The 22,772-nt window shown below is 34.4% G+C and overlaps 2 protein-coding genes and 1 pseudogene across 2 annotated transcripts; 1 reads left to right on the forward strand and 2 right to left on the reverse strand.

The window, feature by feature from the left end:
* Positions 1 to 1,678: 1,678 nt before the first annotated feature.
* LOC132616681 (protein ROOT HAIR DEFECTIVE 3-like) lies at positions 1,679 to 4,487 on the reverse strand (annotated as a pseudogene).
* Positions 4,488 to 9,392: 4,905 nt separating this feature from the next.
* Positions 9,393 to 13,351, forward strand: LOC132645657 (transmembrane 9 superfamily member 7). The gene is made up of 7 exons (XM_060362769.1): positions 9,393 to 9,590; positions 10,734 to 10,898; positions 10,993 to 11,102; positions 11,211 to 11,319; positions 11,411 to 11,523; positions 11,637 to 11,787; positions 11,886 to 13,351. The coding sequence occupies exons 1-7, from the start codon at positions 9,477 to 9,479 to the stop codon at positions 13,041 to 13,043; spliced, it is 1,920 nt and encodes a 639-aa protein (XP_060218752.1). The 5' UTR covers positions 9,393 to 9,476; the 3' UTR covers positions 13,044 to 13,351.
* A 1,758-nt stretch (positions 13,352 to 15,109) lies between these two features.
* Positions 15,110 to 21,551, reverse strand: LOC132645665 (beta-galactosidase-like). The gene is made up of 19 exons (XM_060362781.1): positions 21,113 to 21,551; positions 20,872 to 20,967; positions 20,447 to 20,559; positions 20,299 to 20,365; positions 20,094 to 20,186; positions 19,821 to 19,964; positions 19,049 to 19,137; positions 18,834 to 18,939; positions 18,646 to 18,733; positions 18,393 to 18,511; positions 18,148 to 18,312; positions 17,817 to 17,989; positions 17,589 to 17,698; positions 17,247 to 17,356; positions 16,953 to 17,063; positions 16,762 to 16,872; positions 16,371 to 16,576; positions 15,958 to 16,294; positions 15,110 to 15,705 (listed from the first exon to the last, which is right to left on the reverse strand). The coding sequence occupies exons 1-19, from the start codon at positions 21,296 to 21,298 to the stop codon at positions 15,595 to 15,597; spliced, it is 2,535 nt and encodes an 844-aa protein (XP_060218764.1). The 5' UTR covers positions 21,299 to 21,551; the 3' UTR covers positions 15,110 to 15,594.
* Between the last annotated feature and the right edge of the window lie 1,221 nt (positions 21,552 to 22,772).

The following is a 22,772-nucleotide window of genomic DNA, read 5'->3' on the forward strand; positions in this document are numbered from 1 at the left end:
CCATTAGCACACACACATTCAACCCATTTTCTTCCTCCATTAACAACACACATTCAACCCATTTTCTTCCTCCATTAACAACATACATTCAACCCATTTTCTTCCTCCATTAACACACGCACATTCAACCCATTTTCCTTCCTCCATTAACACACACATTCAATTTAATCATCAATCATAAAGAGCTTATTTTCAAGAAACATTCAACCCATTTTTTTCAACCCATTTTCTTCCTCCATTAAAACTCATTTTCTTCAACCCATTTTCTTCCTCCACTAACACACACACATTCAACCCATTTTCTTCCTCCATTAATACACACATTCATTTGAAGACAAATCAAACACTAAAATATCTCCTCCACCGAAATGGCATTATGTTTTAATGGGTCAGACCCATTTTCATATTGGTGTTGTTGCTGTTGTTGCTCCTGTTGCTACGGTGTGGCGGCGGCGGCGACAGTGGTTGAGGAGAAAGAAGAAGAAAGAGAAAAAGGAGAAAAAAGAAGAAAGAGAAAAATAAATTGCATTTAACAATTGAAATGTGGAAGAGAGGGAGGGTGAGAGGATAAAATATAAATAAATTTTTAAAAAATAACTTTTATTAAAATATAAAAAATATTTTTACTGCTTTCACTCGCCATAATTTTTTTTTTTTTGCCACGTCAGTCGAAAATGGTACTAAAATACTGAAAAATTAAGACTGGGGGTAATAGGTCGCCCGCAAAGGTTGGGTGCGTCATAATTAATCTGGCTATACGTTGGGGGGTTTTTATGTATTTTCCCAATGTAAATCCTACAAAATATTCTACCACTAATGTTACATAATATTCTACACTAAATATAGAATATCCTTAATAATATTTCATATATTCATAGTATCTCTTCATATTCACCATATTGAGAATATCTTAATGTAGATATTTTACAATCTGTCCAGTATTACTTAACATAGTTCATACGCATGACTGGGAAAATTCCAACCAAAACATTCACATTTTATGACGTCTAGTCGGGTGTCCAAAGTTTCCGGAATCAACCCCCCCCCCCCCCCCCTAATCTCTTCCTTTGGTTACTGTTTCTGCTTCTAAATAACTTCTACGACAACAGTATAATCTATTAAATAATTTACCTCATTCCAAGTGCTAGAAGCTAGAGGATCAACTGATGTGGAGCTCTCTGTGGTGGAAGTGCTTGATCTTCCATCCACAAGGGTAAGGGCTGGTGTCTTCTCCATACTATCACCTTCATCTTCCAAACGAATTGCAGCCATAACTGGCAGGATCTTCAGACTCTGGGAGAACATTAGAAGGAGTAAACACAGACTGAAATGTAAAATTCAAATCAAATGAGGAAGCTTAATTCAGTCTGACGACATACAGCTGATCTAGCAGTTCTGGTAATTGCTCGGATATCTTCCTTTCCGGTACAGACTCGTGGTATTGAATCAGAATTGTGGCTAAATATTGTTGAAAACCAGTCAATTATTCTCAGGTCAGTAACCCTTCTTCATATTCCAACTATCGTGTCACAGAAAAGGAGAATAGAACAACTCATATCAGTACCTATCCTTCATACGAATCAAAACCCTTCCAGCTTCTTCCTTTGCCTTTGCTTCAACCACTCCCTGTGTATAATCCTTCAATCTTGAAACCATATTATCACTAGCTTGTTCATCCATTTAGAAACCAGAAAGTGCAGTAGCGAAACCAGAGACTGCAGTCTCACGCTGAAGCAGCTTTCTTATTGCTGGCCATGTATCTCCACCAGCTCCATCTGAAAGAGCCTCAACAGGTCCAGCTAATGCCTCAGTCAATTTTGTCTGAAAAAGATAGCGTAATTAGATTAAAAAGAAAAGTTAAATCTAAAAGTAGTTCTCACAGTTGCTTGTTATCATCTATGACTTTTAAAAGCAATCAAAAATTCAATTTATTTCATGAATGTTCCAGCAGCAATCCAGCTCTCAGCTGCAAGTGGGTGACAAAAGCCAAAGAAAGAGGGAATCCAAACATTTTCCCCCCTCTATTGATCAAGGGATAGGCGAATGACAAATTATTGGGATGCCAAAACGCAACAGGAAAGCACTACCAAAGGATTAAATGAACTTTACTTTTTGATAGGTACTATAATGATTAAAACACACTGGTTTTCAAACTTGATACCCCGTAGAGGGTTGTAACTTCAGCAATATGAGCATCTATATCACGCTTGAGCTTATTCCTTACACTAGAGGAGTCCCAATTTGCTTGAACAATAACAGCATCTCCAAACAGCAACTAGTAGTCAAATTTTAAAGACTGAGCTCAATATTTATTCCCTGCATAGCATCGGTCATTTAAACTTCAAGTCTTAGTCACATCATTAACTAGAAGTTCAGCAAGATCTTAGAAGAAGAAGTGTAAATGAACACTTCCTGGGAAGCCTTAACATCAGCAGGTGATGCAGCAATGTCTTTTCCCCATTTCTTCTTTTTGATTAGATCTCAAACAGAAGAAGTGCTTTAGATCAAAAAGAGGGAAAGCCAAAATAATTCCATGGTCAGGGCAGTTCAAATGAAAAGCATACAACAAAGGATATTGAAAAGGGCCACACACTTTGTTAAAAGAATAAGTGTTGACCCACCCTGCCCTTAGCCTTTTCCCCACCCCAGCCCTGCCCTTGACCCATTGCCATCCATAACTTTATGGCTCGACAAATAGTCGCTATTACATTGCACTTCTTCACTAGATGATTCTAATTAAGGTTTTGCCAGTTGTACGAGTTTATTCCCATGGCAGGGAGCCTTCAACGAACATTGGTGGCTGGAGTTTGGTGGCTATATCACTTCCATATACATGATTGAAGATGGACATGACTACACTGACTCAGAGAACACAAGAAGCGAAATAAAATATCTCATAAACAAGCCAATTATTATAACTTTTCCAACATTATATTCAGGAGCATTGTCCGAGACAATGGCAAAGAGGAAGTTACTAAGTATTGGATATTTGTCTTCATAGCTCAAGGAGTCGGACCCATTAAATTCTAAAGGAAATACAGGACAACAAGTTCAATAAGGATCAAGCAAATAATTGGATGCATCCTTTTTAATTAGTAACAAAAAGCTGGTTCATATTAGCGGTAACAATGGATACAAATGCATCATACAGCACAACATGGGTGACATGCCTTGAAAGTACCTAATGTATGCCTGGTCATAAGAATTACATTAAAAGTTGAAACCATGTAATGGAGCTACAATCATGTACAAAGCATTTACAACCACACCTCTCCTCGTTCTCCTCCATCAGTGCCCCCTAAGTCCATATCAAGGGTACAAGGCTCAATCCCAGCACATCGAGCCATCCAAATACCTTTTGTGGTTTGTGACCTGAAAAGAAATAAATCCTTTCAGGTCACTTCAGTAGAACATCAGAATATTAGCATAATAACGTAACTCGTGAAGACTTACCTTTCCTTCTAAGCATCCATCTCGCTGAAGTTGGTAAAGAAAAGATGATTTAACAGCGTGCTCTTCCCTGTCATAATCACAGTTAAATTTTGTCAAAACTGGCATTTATGGAATAGCATCAATTCCAAAAGAATACTTTAATAACTGAGTGAGTCAAACTGATTCATAGTCGGTAGAGCTGAGAGGTATCCTGATAGAGGAGTCTAATAGAACATCAGAAAGATCTGAATCAGCTGAAGGATGCTTTTGACTTTTTTTTCACTAAGGATCAGCATTTCCAAGTTACATTGAAGTCACTAGATTTCAAAGAGTAAAATGGATAATAAGCATTCAGTTCCAAGAAATAGTTCATACCACTACTTTGTGGGCCCATAATGGATCTACAGCATATGAAAGACTACATTCTGCCAGTTTAACTTCCCTCATGAAGTTCTCAAGTCCAGCAACATTGATAACGCCATCACCATCATTGAGGTGAGTTGAACAACATTCATCACTTTTATCTGAAAGAACAAGATATAAAGTCAGAGAAGTATTAAAAAGACATGCAAAAAAGTCTAGTAATAATTGTAATTTTGCAACCAAAAATGTAAGAGAATATTAGGAGTATTAGTGAGAGTAATAATGACAATAATAAGTACTCCCTCCGGATCAAAAAAAGAGTTCACTTAGTCATTTGCACACCCCTTAAGAAAATACTAACTCCTAGACAAAAATAGGTAATTTGACTAAACTACCCTAATTAAATAAGCATTGAGATTTGATCATATAACACTTAATAGGGGCAAATATGAAAAAATAAGTTTAATTCTTTCTTGATTTGCTAAGTGGACTCTTTTTTTTATCCAAGAAAAAAAATCTAAGTGGACTCTTTTTTTTTATCCGGAGGAAGTATTATATTTCCTCCGGTGTAAAATAATTGAGATTTTAGATTTGGCACATGGATTAAATAATTACTTACTTCTAAAATTTAAGAGGTGGGCTTTGAAACTATAACATGCATTAAATTTGGCACATGCATTAAATTTGTTCATCGAATTAAGAAAGTGTCAAGGATAAATTTGGAAAAAGAATGAAATATCTTCTTGATAGACTAAAAAACCTCAATTATTTTGGACCAACTTTTAGGGGTCGTTTGGTAGCGTGTTAGAGTTATGCAGGAATTAGTAATACATACATGGATTAGTTATGAGGGAATCTATGTATTATTTATGCAGGTATTAGTTATGCCGGATTTAGTTATTCATGTATTAATTATTTATGTATTAACTATTCCACCGTTTGCCCTGCATAAAATAATACATAGATTCCTTCATACTTATACATGTATTAGTTATGCGAGATTCTAAATTGCAAACCAAACACCGTATTAATTTTATACATGAATAACTTACCTCCTAACCAGCATAACTCACCTCCAAACTAGCTACCAAATGACCCTCAGAGGCTACATCCTCAATTATTTTGGACCGGAGGGAGTATTATGTTAATACACGGGTAAACGAATTTTATGAATTCTCTTTACTTTTCTTTCTTCGTTCCCGCATTGTATGCTTGTAATGTAAAAAACAAATGTTAGGACCACTCTATTACTAGTCAACTTTCTCGCACTTCGCGCGGTCATGAAAAAAATAGTGAATTTAATGTATAATCTTGTTGTAACATAACGAGACAAAAGAGATATAATTTTCATTCATGGTATACAAATATAAATAATATCTCATGTTAACTTCAAAACTCACAATATTACTAATTTTAAAATTTATTCGCATACTTCACTAACTCTCGAATAGAACATCAAAAGATTGCAACTATTTAATAATTAGACTTTGATAAATCGAATCACAACTATTTTTGTTAAGATCATAAATACTATTATCATCTCATCAGTAACATATCGGAAAAGGCTAAAGACAGTGGAACGGTGGTAGTAATATACAATCCTTCTTAAACGAAATTATTGTTGCCTTCAAGTTCCATTGACCTCCTCCCTCCTAACTTTTCACAAAAATATTGTTAATTCCCACAAACACACACAAAACTTTGTAATTCATTTTGATTTTTGACTATACATAAACATTTAGATGAAAAAAACATATAAAAATATAATTCAACAAATACGATACTCCTTGCGTGATCTGATCAAATCCTTACAAAATTTACAATTTTCCCAAATTAAACAGACTTTTATAAACAATAAAAATGTGATATTGCTTTGGAGCAAAACATGTAGAAAAAGATAATACAATTCCATAGCTCAAAGAAACTAAACATTCAAAACCTACCAATCTTTCTTTACTTACCTAATACGTAATATGATACGTTCAGAGAATCAAAGTTTGAAAAGGGGATGGATAATTAAGAAAGCCGGCACAATGAATTATTACTTCCATCCTATGTACCAACTACTCCATGTCTCTTCCTTTGTAATTTATCCTTGTCTTTTCCAAAAGAACAGAGTCTAAACGAAAAAATCAATCTTCAAAACTATCAGAGAGAGAGATGAGAAGTAGTTCTACCATTCCTTATATCGTGTCCATTACTAATATTTTGTCAGTACAATTAATTTCACTAACATCAATACTATTTTGTATGCTTTCTAAACAATTATTTGCTTTGGACACGAAAAAAATCTAAAAAGCACATAGATATATCTAAAAGTAAGAGCCCGTTTGGATTGACTTATAAGTTGCTTATGAGCTGTTTTCAGCTTTTGTGAGTGTTTGACTGGCCAGCTTAAAGTCATTTTGTGCTTAAAATAAGCTCAAAAAAAATAATTGAACTCATTTGACTTAGCTTATCTAAAGCAGCTAATAAGTTAGACTAACCCAACTTATTTTTTTTAGCTTATAAGCTGCAAACACCTTATAAGCATAAGCCCATCCAAACAGGCTCTAACAAAAAAAGCTACTATATAAAAATATAAGAAGTATGTACTAAGGTATCTTTTTCGTCAATAAATATCATATCCAAACTTATTCTCTCCATTTCTCTTGATAGTAATAGCATCCCACAACCTACAAATCCTAACCAAGATCATCAAATTATCCCCATTAGTATTCAGCTCTTGAACCAAAAATATAACATTCTTAAAATTCAATAAAAAAAAATGGAGTAAGCAAGTTACGATGCAAGAAACTCACTTACAATCTATATATAGTGCAAAAGATAGTGTAGAAATAGGTAGAAGAATGAGTTGATAGTGTAATTATATTAATATCAAGAATTAGTACACATTAAATCGTTGTACTTACAAAACCTTCATGCGAATGGGAGCAAAAGAGCGGCTACGATTTCCTTTTAGCCCAATAAATTGTACACGAAAGTGAGCACTGAGTTGACTTGGGGGAAAGAAACGACTTTAGGTTTTATTGCAAGCAAAACGTTTTTCACTAATTATTGCTTTTACGTGGGGTGAAATATGAATCAGAGAGTTAATTGGAGTTTACAATTTATTCATTTCGTAGGCTCATGCTATGCCTCTTCATTTATATAATTTATTACTATAATTTTTTATTCGCTATTGTCTTGGGCTTTTAAATATAGTTAATGATTAAAAAAAATAGTCTGAAGCAAAAAAAGAAAAATGATAAAAAATGGAAAAATATCAAAACAAAAAAGAGATAAAAGATAAGTACATTTGATGCTCATAGAGAGATGCCACATAGAATTGGTTATTCTCAGTTTTAATATATATGCTAGTGAATCCATCCACGCTCCGCGGGGTTATAAAAATCTTATCAAATTTATGGTTTAATATTTTCCTGATAATCTAATATAAAAAAAATATAATATATATTTTATGAACACTAAAGTTATCTTAATTTTTCTTTCAAAAGGTAATAATCTAAATATATAGAGTTGATAATTTTATTCACGTGTATTTTGTGAATCTTAAGTTTTAAAAAATTAAACCAAAAATCAAAACATCACTTGCATATTTATGTTTTGAGCAAATTAAAAAGCTGAATATTAAAAGTAACAACAATGGTATAGAAACTGGTTTGAATTCCCATTTGGAAGTTGACTTGGACATCCTAATTTCCAACATCTTACAGATGTATTAACAAATGTTTTTTGTCTAACCAAGTAGCTCAAAGCCATCAGGAGAGAAAAAAAATCCAAATAAAGCTTTCACTTTAAATTAAGGATACATAAACCTGAAGCACACATGAAATGCGCAAAAACTATCTGGTATCATGGACGGCCAAATAATAACAGAAGACAATAAACGAATGGTAGAAGTTTTTTCCCAAAATCATAATACGATATACAAAAATATTTTATTTATACTTTCAACATTTGAAGATATTGTTGTTTATTTTGTCACTTGTTAGCTAATACATTGTCTGAAACCACAAGCAAAACTAACAATCACTATATGAAGAGAAAATCTTGCCTATTGAATCTAATAACTACGAATAATACTCAACTTCAACACCCAATTTTGAGAAAAAAACTGCGTAGAATTTGCACTCAACATGTTTGCCGGATATGATCATCAAGTTAAACAATCAACTTCCTCCGCGCTCAAATAGTCAAATCAAGCCGAACTAAACTGTTAATGCACACTCTGCTTTTGTCTAATTATTTTGAATATTAAAATAAAGAAAAGTGAAGGAAGAATTTGAGTACATGTAAGAATTTTTACAAAATATCCGAAGCAAAATTACATGTGTAAAGGGAATATATAGGTTTGAAGCAAAAGCAATAAACGAATAGAAAAACGAAGGGATAGGCAAAGCTTAAAGATGTTTGGCTAGGTGTGAATAAATTTAAAGGGAAGCTAGACTAATATTTTTAATGAGAATTAAGAGGTATTATAAATGTGCAAGATCATATTCTACCGTTTCAAGCTTTTCCTATCCACTATTTCACATAAACAGATAAGTAATTATAGAGGAAGAGGAAAAGTTTAAGTAATTTAATTTAAAAAGTATCTTTTGAATTAACAAATCCAAAAATAGGAATTATAATAGGAAAAATGTTTAAAAAATGAGAAAAAAGATAAATGTCAATGGAGGCCATAGAGAGGTGCCACATAGGATTATCTATGCCTATCTTTATATTATATATAGATATAGATATAGAAGATTACTTGACTGATTGTTCGGGATGGGTACGGGAACTTAGGTATAAATTTTCACGTTTAGTTTGTTTGACAATATAAATAGAATGGGGAAAATAAATGATTTTTGTATATTGTTTAATTAAATGTCTCTCCCTTTCAAGGGAAGCGAAACTAAAGACAATCTGAAAAATATGACTGTAATACTATCAGTTTTGTTATTTATGCAATCAAATTAGGTAGTGTATAACTATGTAAAGTATGTGACAATCTGATAAAAATGTCTTTTATAGAGATATTACGTTGTTTTTATTGCGATATTAATAAAGAGATATTATGAAATCTTTTATAAAAATATATCCTTTTATCCCTAAATTCCATTACTAACTTAAAAGATTCTTAAACTATATAAGTGTCTTGATTCAAGGACTGGTCAAAATATTTATTAAAAAGAATATACCAACAATAATAAAAAAATAAAATTACACAATCACTCTTGACTCTACTTAGGTTTCACTAATCACAAAAATCTTTTTAAGTGGCATTTGGCTCAAATATTTACATAGGGGTAAGACTTTTGCTAGCAATTTTTTCTTTCATTTGTTTCCATAAAAACTAATCCACTTATTTTTTTCAAGGAAAACTTTTTGTACAAACTAAAAATGACTTTTCCAATTTTTGCTTAAATTATTTGTCTAGCAAATGCAAGAATTTTTGTTATTTTAAAAAGAAAATGAGAACTATCAAATATCAGCTTTAACTTCAAATATTTTCTCCAAACTTCTACCAAATATTTCAAAAGAAGAGAAGATTAAAGAGGTGGAAATATGAGAAAGGGAATTTGGAAATAGTAATTCCTTCTGCACTATATACGGAACTTCGTCTCAAACTACGCTCACTCTTCAACCTTTTTGCTCTCTCTCTCTCTGCAGAAAAAAAAAGACCCGACTTGAAAATGGGTCGCCGATTATCCAGCCGGGTCACCGCCATATGCATCTCTCTTCTCTTCTTCATCTCGTCAACCAATTCCTTCTATCTCCCTGGTGTTGCTCCACGAGATTTTCAAACTGTACACTCTAAAACTTTTACTCTTTTCTTTCTTTTTTTTTTTTTTTTTTTTCTAAATGGTATTTATATCAAGATAGGATCTTTTGGATCAAATACTTATATGGGTAATAGTTTCTTGATTAATTTAAGCATATTTCAATTCTGGGTCTTTGTGAAGTCTTCCGTTAAATGATTGGATCAAGACAGTTCTGTCTGTACACTCTAAACTTTGACTCATTTCTTTGTTTTGTTAATCTTTTTTCTAAATGGTATTTATATCTAGATAGGATCAAATAGTAATAGGGTTAATCGTTTCTTGATTAATTTTAAGTATGTTTTAATTCTGGGTCTTTGTGACTGATAAATGATTGGATCTATGGTTTTATGGAAGTGGATTTCTGTAACCTGTTTGATCTGGTGTTTGGGGTAAATAAAATGTCTGCTTTGTTTAGTATCTGTGAAAATGTTTTGACTTGCTTGATGGATGTGATTTTTCTCTATCTTTGTTGATAGACTTATTCTAACTTAGTCAACTGAGGTAGACTCAGTAGAGAAATTATAGTACTCTCTCTGTTCCTAAAAGAATGGAGGGGTTTGGCCATGAGAATTATTCACTTTTTTTTTTTCCTGAATTTTTTTTTTCACTTTATTTGAAAATCAGCATTTGGCCGTGAAAATTCCAAATACAACTTGAAAATATTTGGTTTCTATGGCCAAACGCCTACTAATAGTAACAAATTGAGATAAAGCTCGAAAACCTTCTTTAAAGAGAAAGAAACCATGAAAGAGTCTTCCTATTTAATAGATCACTGCAAGTGTTGCTTTTCCAGTTGAGTTTGTTTTACTTGAAGTCACCAGATGTTTGTCTGTTGGGTTAAGCAGAACGTCTTTGGACCGATGCAGCAATGCTGGGCTTGTAGTCGTTACGACTTCGAGTTTTATCTTTCCATTTAAGACTTTGGACTAGTTGCTGGATCCTATAGAATCCTTTAGGAAAGAGAATCAGTTGAATGAATCCGTGTCTGAGTGTTACATTTTGCTATATATGTTTATATCTGTTACTTTTGATTGTCCCCTTATTAAAAGATTGTATTCCTTAGCAACTCCATAGTGTAGTTGTTTCTAACAGTGCTTTCTTTGCTATGTCCCTCTTCTTCTCTAACAGGGTGATCCACTTGAAGTAAAAGTGAACAAGCTGTCATCTACTAAGACACAACTTCCCTATGACTATTACTACTTGAAGTACTGCAAACCTACTAAAGTTTTGAATAGTGCAGAGAATTTGGGAGAGGTTCTTCGAGGAGACCGCATAGAGAATTCAGTTTATACTGTAAGGATTATATGCCCTTATAGTCTGATGATGGTTATATGTATTTATGTGTGCACTAGCTGAGTGGATCTATATTTTGTTCATCCGTTCACAGTTCCAAATGAGACAAGAGCAGTCATGCCAAGTGGTGTGTCGGCAAAAACTTGATGCTGAATCTGCAAAGAACTTCAAGGAAAAGATTGATGATGAATACAGAGTTAATATGTAGGATTTGTTTGCTTTATATTTGGTTCACTCCTGCCATGCATGGTAGTTCTGCTCATTTTTTTTTGCACGAAATGAAATTTAATATTGAATCTCATGGTGTTGCAGGATTTTGGATAACCTTCCTGTCGCTGTTCTTAGACAAAGGCGGGATGGAGTTCTGTCAACTACGTATGAGCATGGTTTCCGTGTTGGGTTCAAGGGGAATTATGCCGGGGTTAGTGCTGTTTCTGACTTGTCAGATACTGATAGCTTATAATCCTCTCAGATTAATATAAATGTTTATGTGTTCTACTTGCTTCTGCCAGAGCAAAGAGGAGAAATATTTTATAAACAACCACTTAAGCTTTCGAGTCATGTACCACAAGGATCCTGAAACTGATACTGCTCGTATTGTTGGGTTTGAAGTCACTCCAAACAGGTTTAGATGCTTAACACCTATGACTTGTGTATTTGTTTTAACTCCTCTCACCCAAAGGGGCGGGGAATTGTAGCTCTAGCCTATCTGTTCTCTTCTAATAATTTTATCAACAGCATTAATCACGAATACAAGGAATGGAATGACAAGAACCCTCAAGTGTCAACGTGCAATGAGAATACAAAAAATTTGATACAAGGTAGCGCTGCTCCCCAGGAAGTGGATACAGATAAGGAGGTTGTATTCACATATGACGTTTCTTTCAAGGTATTCTCTTATTGAATCCTTATTCTTCCTGCTTTGGTCTTTAAGATATTCTTCATTTATTGTGGATATCATATTCGCTTTTATCTATTTGTCTCCAGGAAAGCAATGTGAAGTGGGCTTCTCGTTGGGATACATACCTTCTCATGAATGATGATCAGATTCACTGGTTTTCCATCATAAATTCTCTTATGATTGTCCTCTTCCTGTCTGGAATGGTTGCCATGATCATGATGAGAACTTTGTACAGAGATATTGCGAACTATAATCAATTGGAAACACAAGATGAAGCTCAAGAAGAAACAGGATGGAAGCTTGTCCATGGAGATGTTTTCCGTCCTCCAATCAATTCTGGATTACTGTGTGTTTATGTTGGGACTGGAGTTCAAATACTTGCAATGACACTAGTCACAATGATCTTTGCTCTGCTGGGTTTCTTGTCACCTTCCAACCGCGGTGGACTAATGACCGCCATGGTTCTGTTATGGGTTTTCATGGGCTTGTTGGCTGGGTATACTTCTGCACGTCTGTACAAGATGTTCAAGGGAACAGAGTGGAAAAGGATTACCTTGAAAACTGCTTTCATGTTCCCTGGTATACTTTTTGTTATCTTCTTCGTATTGAATGCTCTCATCTGGGAAGAGCGATCTTCTGGAGCGGTGCCATTTGGAACCATGTTTGCTCTTGTGTGCTTATGGTTTGGAATCTCGGTGCCCTTAGTGTTTGTTGGTAGCTACCTTGGATATAAAAAGCCAGCCATTGAAGACCCTGTTAAGACAAATAAAATCCCAAGGCAAATACCAGAGCAGGCATGGTACATGAAACCGTCTTTTTCTATACTTATTGGGGGTATTCTCCCATTTGGAGCTGTTTTCATTGAACTGTTCTTCATCTTGACCTCCATATGGCTGAACCAGTACTACTACATCTTTGGCTTCCTTTTCATCGTTTTCCTGATCTTGATAATCACGTGTGCGGAGATATCCGTTGTGCTCTGTTACTTCCAGTTGTGCAGTGAAGACTATCATTGGTGGTGGAGAGCTTATCTGACTGCTGGATCCTCTGCTTTGTACCTCTTTCTCTATTCTGCCTTCTATTTTTTCACCAAGTTGGAAATCACAAAGTTTGTTTCAGGGATCTTGTATTTCGGCTATATGTTGATTGCATCATATGCCTTCTTCGTGGTTACGGGGACAATCGGATTCTATGCTTCCTTCTGGTTTGTTAGGAAGATCTACTCATCTGTGAAGATCGACTGATGAAAAGGGAGGCTAATTGATTTGTTTGTTATCATAGAGAAAATGATCTAGGTTCTTATGTGCCGAGACTTGGTAAAAGGTAGAAATGTTGTGTGTTCCATAGGAAAAGGCTAAAGAGAGGGAGTTCCCAGGCTACCATGGACCAATCAGTTTTCTGGTACTAGCAATAGGCTTAGTTGTATCTTGTCATCATAGTTTTCGTTAAAACAGTTTCCCTGCATTCTTGATTGTACGTTCTAGCTCTACAATTCGGTGGAATTTTGATAAATTTTGTTAGTCTTGAAATCTTATGATGTTTGATCCATGAATTTGTGAGAGCTTGTAGCTTTTTGGACGTAGAAGTCTCTTTATATATGGACGAGTGGAATATATACCAGAACTTGTTACAAGAGATCAAATGGACAAACTTGAGGTTCTTTAAGCTTTATGGAGTAATTATTTGTTATAAATGAATTCTGTAAAATTGGGAAGTCTCTAGTAAACAAGCAGTCTGCCAATTGATATGTTTGCAGATTAAATGCCAGAAATTTGGGATAAGAATCCATAGATCTTCAAATGTATGGGCTGGGTGCCGACTCATAATGGTTAGGTGAGAAACAAAAAGGTTAAGCAAGATATCAAATCAACAATTAAAATAAATGGGATTTGACACACCAACTAATGTTAGAAATATACAAGAAATATATTAGCTACTTTTTTGTCAGCCATTCATGCCTTGTTTCCATGACAAATGCACCTTTTGCTGTCAACCAAATCTTCTTCTGGTATTTACTTTTCTTAATAAGCCTGTCATTTATCATGAAAAGGGGAAAAAGAGAAGAAGGTTGTTACCACTTTGCCATGAGCAAACTATAGCAACATGTAGGGTGTAAAAAGGAAATCGACAAATCGCACAAAATCGATAATCTGAATCAAATCGAGAAAAAATTCGACTAGTGATTTGGTTTGACCTGGTTTGGTTTTAAAAAGAAAAACCGACCACTATTGGTTTGGTTTGATTTTAACTAAAAAAAAGTCAAACCGAATCAAATCAACCCGACATTACATTTTTTAAATTTCAAAAATATTTTATAGATAAAAATATTTATTTATAATGTAATTTATAAATATTTCTTAAACTTTTTCATAGTTTTTTGTCTTTTAAAATATTATTTCACTTGGAATTAGAATTTTGAATGGTCCAATAAGTTTTATAGCCCACACATAGTAGTAAGTCAAATAAAACTCAACAAAAATCAAATCAATACTAATGCTAACAAAAGAAATTCAATTCTAACACTAGGAATGACAATAATGTTGGATATCTATTTTTTAGTTTTATATTGGTTTAGAATGTGAAAATACATAACTTAATTTTATTTTTTCTTTAATATTTAGTCATGTAATTAATACTTATTTTAGCATGACTTAGTACTTTTAGTTATGATCATTTTCTATATGCCTTATAATTTAAATGTACTTATTATATTATGACTTAGTACTTTTAGATATGACTTACTACTAAAAAAATGACTTGGTACTTTTAGATTAAGATCATTTTATTTTATGCAATTTCATTACTTTTTTTGTTGCATATTTTGGTACAATGTCATCTCTCATCTCACATTTTGTGTTATTTTCTTAAAAAATATCTTAATTAGATAGTCGTATTTTACTAGGACTAAAAAAATATTTGAAGTACAAATTATATGTTTACTATGAAGACTTCACCGGAAAAAACCCGAGGTTGAAAAACCCGACTTTTGTTGGTTTGGTTTGGTTTATAGATTTAAAAACCCGATGCAATTGTTTGGTTTGGTCTTTAAAAAACCCGAACCAACCCGATCCATGTACACCCCTAACGACAGGCCAACAGACAACTAATGATAACCACCTTTGGCACTGCTTCATTGTGGATCAAACTTGTTCATTTCCTTATTTGGAGTAGCCCCTTTCGTTTAATGAATGCAAATATGCTGAAGCGATTCTAAGTGTGATCGAGCTTTTAATAATGAACTCAGCATGCAGATGCAACATCCAGTATATATCAGGCAGCACATTTTGAAGTACAAGTTTGAGAAAACATCTTAACAAGAGCTCGATGTTATTGCAATGTCATACAAACATTTCTATAAAGTGCAAAGCAATGACTGATTGCTTCTTATGTAGATATTACAATGTCGAAGTTCCTCACAGAAAGACTAATAGATTCTACCACTAATAATATTTGCACACAGCACGGGATCTCATCAGGAATCATGTAGATGTGCACTTTAACCAACTCCTCAAACTCTTATTTCACAGTTACAGGCGAACAACATTGTTACAGTCACTAGCATAATATACAGAATCTTTCCCCAGTTTCTTTTCCAATTGATGTGAACTATGCCCAAAAGGGTGTGTTGCATATCTGTACAACTTCACCCACGGTGAAGCCAAAGAATGATTGTGGCGATTCTTAGATGTGTAGTAGCTTCCTAAAAAATAATTAGAAAAAATACTACTTAAATACTGCAATCGTGTACAATAATACTAGCTGAAAACCTTCCTTGTTTGTTTATCCTCAGTATCATCAACTGCAGAGAGCTTCAACTGCGAGTTTCTTCATAACACCTGGACATGGATCACCGCCAAACATTTCTGGTGTCATAGGTACTGTGCACGACTCTTGCCCAATGCAATACTGCAAATAATAGAACACACAAAAAGGACTGCAATTAGTTCAGTCAGAAAAATTATCCGCCAATGGTTTCTGCTTAAATAAATCAGAGAAAACAGGTCAGAATGATTCTTAACAGAATTGGCGTGATTAAGTCCAAGGGTTTAATGCAAAAGGAGCTTATTTTCTATGAAAAACTGGGATATATACCATTAAGTCTCACCAAGTTATTCTACTAGAAATATGGAGGCAATATCACGAGCAAGTTTTAAATACCTTTTCAAAGGCATCATACGAGTGGTGGGCATGGCAGCTTCCTTCCCTGAAGCTTCCACAGACCCCCTCTGGTGTTCCAAAGCTTGCAAATTTGATTGAAGTGATCTTTTGACCAGGAGCGCAATTGAGGTGCGCTTTAGGCCTGAGCGGTTTGTCAACGTCCCCAGATGCTTGCAGCTTAAAATTCACCAACTGTGGTTGCCATTCATTTATATCAGCACAGGCACTTGCTAATTCTCTCTTGACCAAAGAGATTGCGTTGGGATCTCCTCCCCATTCCTCAAATACAACTAACAAGTTTCCAGTAGGATGAAGCCAAGAACGTGGCACGTGATACCTGAATCAGGATTCTCAGTTAATACGAGCTTCTTGTTATATCAGAAGAAAATTCCGCAAGGTTTTTCATTACTTACCATCTCTGTGAGGCCTCTCCACAGTTACTTAAGCACTTTTTCTCACTAAAGAAGCCTGCATAGTTACAGGCACCACAAGTACCAGATGCTTTGTATCCAGGCCAGTAACGTCCAAGGCTTTGTCCGTTTATCCACATTTGACCTTTGCCCATGGTATTCATATCTAAAGCCAAAGGTTCATTTCCCGCTGGAGCATTGAAGGTGGTCTGGAAACACACCACAAGGATTTAATGCGCTTTTAGAACCTCTGAAGGGCTAGAAATTTGAAGTGCTTGAGGTGAAATTTGTTATGGTAAAGTAAAACACTTTACCATAAAGCTTACTCTAATGCACTGAACTGAACGTAACTAAATATTCATTAATGAAGAAAGCATAGATATTAGTTAAGCACCTTGAACCATGTGAGTGGCTGTCTTTGAGTCACCAAAGAGCCCTCAACCCACTCAACGGATGAGCTTCCACTGAGCGAATGAAGATTCAAGGCTTCTCCTTTTAGACCAACCTGGTCAAGAAGGTAAAAGGTCAAATAAACTGGTAGTCAAAGAAACCAAATTTTCTGTCGAACATTTCAAAAAGACAAACCTTGTAAGACCATTTCTGCCATGCTAAATCTCTTTTCCCTTCGTCAAGACCACTGAGTGAAACTGGCCCAAGAACACCAGTATTCCATGTCTCAAAATGTGGGCCAATATTCTGCTCTCAAGCACAAGTAAAAAAGCAAGCCAAGTGAACATGTGTATTCGAAGTACCAAAGTGTGACTGCAAATATTAGTTCTATGTGCATGCAGTCTTTAGAGCCACGCAACTGCCTATGAGGATATACACAGTCATATGGACGACAATAGAGAAAGAGAAGAAAGATGGGAGAGGACAAACCGGAAGACCAACAGCGATGCTTAGCAGAGAAATCTTGTTTACACCAGCTCTCAGATTTACTGCTTTATTGAAAGTAATTTTCTGGCTTTTTAAACTTCCATACTCAGTTCCTGCAAAAAAAGAAAAAAAAAATGAACCGAGACATATTTCTAATCACATAATAATTTAGTCGCTTGGGGGTTCCTGATGACACCAAACGGTTCTCAAGTTTAAAGAACTTTTTTTTTTTTAATTGACATAAAGCAAACAGAAATGTAATACTGTTTCCTCAGTTCTCGTATTTCCTCAAAAGATATTATTTGAAGGATCAGCACATGAAAAACAAACGATGATCTGATGTACCTGCTAATTGACCATTCACGAAAACATGCAAAGCAGGACCAGCTGAAGAGACCCTAAGCCAAGGCCATTTTCCGCTACTCAAGAACCCTTCACTTGGATCAATCTTGACACTGAAGATAGACATAATTGAGATCATAAACTTGTGTGGAAGCTAAGTAATTAAACTGTTATTAATTTTCCTGCTTTTTACATGCGAAGCAGCAATCAATAAGTGTCAAAAGCACTTACTCAGTCATATACCACAAATAATCAGACACGTCTCTTGTAGTATTTAGCTGCTCCAGTAACCCAACAACCGTGAAAGTATTGTCTTCGTAAGATGCTGGCTCGTCATTGTATGACTGCCAAGAAAATCCTCTATTTACTGGAGTCATCTTCATCAGAGCACTTTGAGCACCAACCTTCACATGGAATGAAGAGAGCCGTCAGTTGCAGTTTGGTATGAGGTAAGGCATTCTCTTTTTCATAAGTTATTAATGTTTATTTAGACTTTGAGATGCAATTTCATTGTTATGCATCAAACAGCATAAATACTTAATGGAGAAAGTCAAGTTCTCACCCTTGCAGTATTATATACAGTGTTCTTGCAGTCGGGTAGAATGCTGATAGACCAGGGTGGCAAGTTATAATGCTTGTTCGCAAAGGCCACAGTAGCAAAAGAATGTTGGTTGTAGTTTGCAAGGAATGCAGAACACGTCCCAGATTTCGACCTAAAAACATGGGCCTGCAGAAGAAAGTGCAGTTAGTCTCACTTCAGATTTAGTCGTGCACGTTGGACTGTTCCAGAACTGAAACAAATCTTACCTCTTGAAAGTTTCCAAGGGATGTCACAGTTGGATCACCAGATACTAAAGCTGGTTCACAAAGCTTGATTGCTCTATGCAAATCTTTCAGATGACCCCACTTAGGTTGCCGTAATAATCCTAAAGATTAAAAGGGAAAAAAAACTTCACGTTGGCTAAACTCAAATGAAGATATATAGTCCATTTTAATGCTTATCATCCTCCTTGAATGAAGAGATATAGTCCATACTCAAATTTAAAGGACAAGTGCATACCAAATTCATCAAGGGGTGCATCATAATCATAACTAGTTGCAATAAATGGGCCACCAGCAGTTCTCCCAAAGTTTGTTCCTCCATGATACTGCGCCAAGAAAGAAATAAGCATCATAAAACAATGTCATTTAATTCAGAAGCAATAATAACTCTTGAAAATTAAATAAATAAGAGAACACTTAATGTACCATGTAGTAATTGATGAACGAGCCCCCCTTCTGTATAAAATTAGCAACCCCAAATGCCAAGTCCTCAACAGGACGATAAGGAATTGGACCTCCAAATTCAGTGAACCTGCAAAAATTATTAAATAAAAACAATTACTCCACCATCGACTGTAGCTGAGATGTAAAATAATAAACTGATCATTTATTGCTTCTTAAAGATGTTTTTGCAAATTTACCAGGCAGTCCAGGCTTCAGTCCATATCTTGGGTTTATAAGCCTTATTTGGTGAGAAGTAGTCACAGTAGAAACCGTTGCAAGTATTTATCTAATAGAGAGGAAAGAGATACACTGTTAGAAATAGTACTAACTTAACAAAAAGAATGACACTGTTAATATTTGGAAAATGAAACAAATTTTCTTTGACCGTGATCTTTTCAAGATTTTTTTTTTTAATTTAAAATGTTGTGATTTAGAGTACTTTCTTATAAACATTTCTAAAATGTATAAAGTTATATTGAAAAAATTTAATATTTAGATGTCTGAATTCACATAAAAGTACAAGTTTTTGCCCTGCCTCACCCTTGTTTATTCATTTTTTATCTACTAATTAACTGCAGAACAAAAGTTATATCACTAATATAAAAATAAGAAAACAAATTAGTGTAGAATGTTTTACTAGCTAAACATTTTTACACTGTAAATAAAGTAGAAATTATATACTAAAAATATCTAAGCAGACTCTGTTAGGGTAGGTGTGTGTTCATATTATTTTCCTAGAAGACAAACTAACATGGTCTCAAGTCGGTGATTCAAAAAGTGAAAAATATCATTGAAATTTGATAAAAACACAGGAGAACAGGCATTATTTTTTATTTAAACAAAAAGACACCCCATGTGCTGGAATTAAAGCAACCTATAAATTTAGGATGGACAAAAACTGTATAGAAATAATCAAAAACGACAACAAGAAAAAGCAAAATAATGAGCTGCTATATTGACCAAACTTACGACAGGATCTGGAGCATCATCTTGCTTGCACATGACCCATGGTACACCTGTACCAAAATCCAATGCCATTTTTGCTGCCCACTCTGAGTAAGATTTACCTGCTTCACCTAGTCTCTTCTCAATTGGCCCGTATTCATTCTCAATCTGTCAAATAATTTACCAAAGAAAGAAAAAAGAATTATACGTTCATCAATTTATCTCTCATTTAGCTGTAGGGGAAGAAAAAAAAAAACATACTAGCTTTTGTACTGGAATTAAGAACATATAAATTACCTGGGATAGTATTATAGGGCCACCCTGAGATTCGTACAGTCTTTCTGCTTTCATCATATTAACAATCTTGGTAGTGAACTTTTGCATTGCAGCCTTTATTAGCAAGAAAAAGAATTACAGCCAAAATTAGAAACCTTACCATCAAAGTAATATGAGTATAAAATAAGTAATGCCATAAAGAATTTTTGTTTTTCTGTTATCAAACCTTGAAAGGCTCATTATCTGTTCTGAAACTGATACCTGGAACATACTTCAACCAAACAGGAAAACCCCTACAAATTGAAACAGGTAAAACAAATCAAGAACTTAACGTTATGCCAAAATGGGTATCGTAGTAAAAGTTTGAGAAATACCCAAAATTCCATTCAGCACAGGCATAAGGCCCAACCCTGAGATGCACATAAAGTCCTGCTTGATGCACTGTCTTAATGAACTTCACTAGATCATACCTCTCTTCAAAGTAATACTGTAAAAAGAAAGACAAAAGAACAGTAAACAATTGAATATCAGTAAATTTATGAAAATTATCATCAAAGTTCTCAGCTTTTTACTCACAAGATATGAATCACCAAAGTTCTCAACTTCTACTCACAATATATTGAATAATATCAGTAAATCTTGAAAAATATCAGCAAAGTTCTCAACTTTTACTCATAATATATTGAATATCAGTAAATTTATGAAAATTATCAACAAAGTTCTCAACTTCTACTCACAATATATATTGAATATCAGTAAATCTTGAAAACTATCACTAAAGGTTTTTACTTTTACTCACTTTGCCTTGTTCAGGCTCATGTCCATTCCAGAAAACATAGGTCTGAATCACATCAACTCCTCCTTCTTTAGCCTTCTGAATAAGATCCGGCCACATCTGTGCATTACCAATAAAAAAAAATAAAAAAGGAACACCAGAATAACCATAGAGAATTTTATTAAAGTTCATAAAGAGGGAAAATTTCCCATATGAGAATCTTGAAAAAAATTAAACTAAGGAAGTGCATTTCACATAAATATACCTCAGGAGTGCTTCTTGGATAGTGAATGGATCCAGAAATAAGAATTTTTCTTTGGCCATTAACAATGATAGCATTACGGTCGTATAACACAGTAGCTAATCCACAGGAAACCCATGAACCCAATAATGCTAACAGCATCACCAACACATTCGACATTACTAGAGTTGAAGCCATGTTCATTACCATTATGAACTCTAACTCCAAGAATGTGCCAAATGAGCTTTATCCCCTCACCGTATCTTTTTTCTTTCTTGATGCACTTTATTCTATAGTAACTCTGTTATCTAGGAAGTGTTCAAGACAGAAAGAAAAACATTAGGAGCGGGAATGAAAACAGCTATGTTTAACCTGAAATTTTTCTTTTCTTTTTTCCTAGTTTCGTCCCCTTTTCTTGTATGGAGCGTGAGATGAAATGAGGACTTTGGGACTTTTCAAAAGATATGGTGCTTTTTGCAGCTGCTTTTAAACACCCATATTACTGGATTAATTTCAAAGTGAATGGTCACAGGAGTATGGGTCCCATTTTTGGCGTTACCTACGTTTTTTCCTAAAGCTCATCCAGCTGCAAATTTATTATAGATCTGAATTCTGATGTATGTAGAAAATAGAAATCATATATTACTCTGTCAACTGATAAATTGAGATAAAGACATGTATTAATTATTTATAATTAATGATAGTACATTTATATAAAGAACAAGTATTTTCTGGCTGATTGTTTCCTCTGCTTGCAGTTTTAATAAATAATACTCCGTAGGTAAATGTGTTTGGTACGATTGACGTTTTTTTTTTTTTTTTTGAAAAGAAGTTACTGGTTGAAGAAGAAAAAAAACTGATATTTTGTTGGTAAATGGAAAGTGGTTTTTGAAAAAGAAATTTATTAGATTGATGATAATGTTAGCGAATGAGATAGAGATTTAATAGCAAAAGGGGTTGCACACTAATTGTGCAAGTGAATAATGATATAACTGACCTGGTCAGCCTGAATTATTTTGCTCTTCAAGAAGACCTTGAACAAGAAGCGGTAAAGATGTTAGATTTAGACACTACAGAATTGGAAGAGATTGTTTGTTTGAGTAATATAGCTAAGGAGGATGTAGTCGAGCAGAGAACTCCTAGACAAAGCTTTTTTAGTATTGAAAATTCATAAAAATATAGAAGTGTTTGACTCTGAGTAATAACATGAAGTTTTAGAGTTGAAATATGTCCCAAAAAAAAAAAATGGAGGAGAGTGAAGAAAAATAATTTCAGACCATCAATCCAATATAAATTATTTTTTCCTATTTTCTGTAAACATTTTTCAAACAATATTACAGTCATGTCTAATATCATATGTTTGGCTCTGTTTTTTTTTTTTTTTTCCCTTGTTCTTATTTATTTTTACACATCTCTGTTAATTAAACTAACTATACACGGGGTTTCAAGCAGATGTACAAAGATTCTCTACTGTTATGGCCTTATTGGCCGGAACTTTATGTTTGTTCTCGGGGCCGCATTCTCACTCGCGTAAAACGCAAGTCAAATTGTGTCCATAGCAATAGTCCCACACAATTGGATCGTGACCTTCACGTGAGATAGAGCGCATGACAGAACTCCTCCCAGGAAAGGACGCTGTAGTTTTGTAATTGGCCTGTGCATGGTTTCGCTAAAAAATTTAAGT

Source organism: Lycium barbarum, chromosome 1 (genome assembly GCF_019175385.1).
Source record: "Lycium barbarum isolate Lr01 chromosome 1, ASM1917538v2, whole genome shotgun sequence".
NCBI lineage: Eukaryota > Viridiplantae > Streptophyta > Magnoliopsida > Solanales > Solanaceae > Lycium > Lycium barbarum.

What these genes read in the sequence shown, in the direction of transcription:
- LOC132645665 (XM_060362781.1), bottom strand. Translation starts at nt 21,298, where the DNA reads ATGGTAATGAACATGGCTTCAACTCTAGTAATGTCGAATGTGTTGGTG. An exon ending in CGTTCATCAATTACTACATG is followed by an intron (nt 18,734 to 18,833) that starts GTACATTAAGTG and finishes TTCTTGGCGCAG; the next exon opens with TATCATGGAGGAACAAACTT. An exon ending in TATTTGTGGTATATGACTGA is followed by an intron (nt 17,699 to 17,816) that starts GTAAGTGCTTTT and finishes GTCTATCTTCAG; the next exon opens with TGTCAAGATTGATCCAAGTG.
- LOC132645657 (XM_060362769.1), top strand. Translation starts at nt 9,477, where the DNA reads ATGGGTCGCCGATTATCCAGCCGGGTCACCGCCATATGCATCTCTCTT. An exon ending in TAGAGAATTCAGTTTATACT is followed by an intron (nt 10,899 to 10,992) that starts GTAAGGATTATA and finishes ATCCGTTCACAG; the next exon opens with TTCCAAATGAGACAAGAGCA. An exon ending in CATATGACGTTTCTTTCAAG is followed by an intron (nt 11,788 to 11,885) that starts GTATTCTCTTAT and finishes ATTTGTCTCCAG; the next exon opens with GAAAGCAATGTGAAGTGGGC.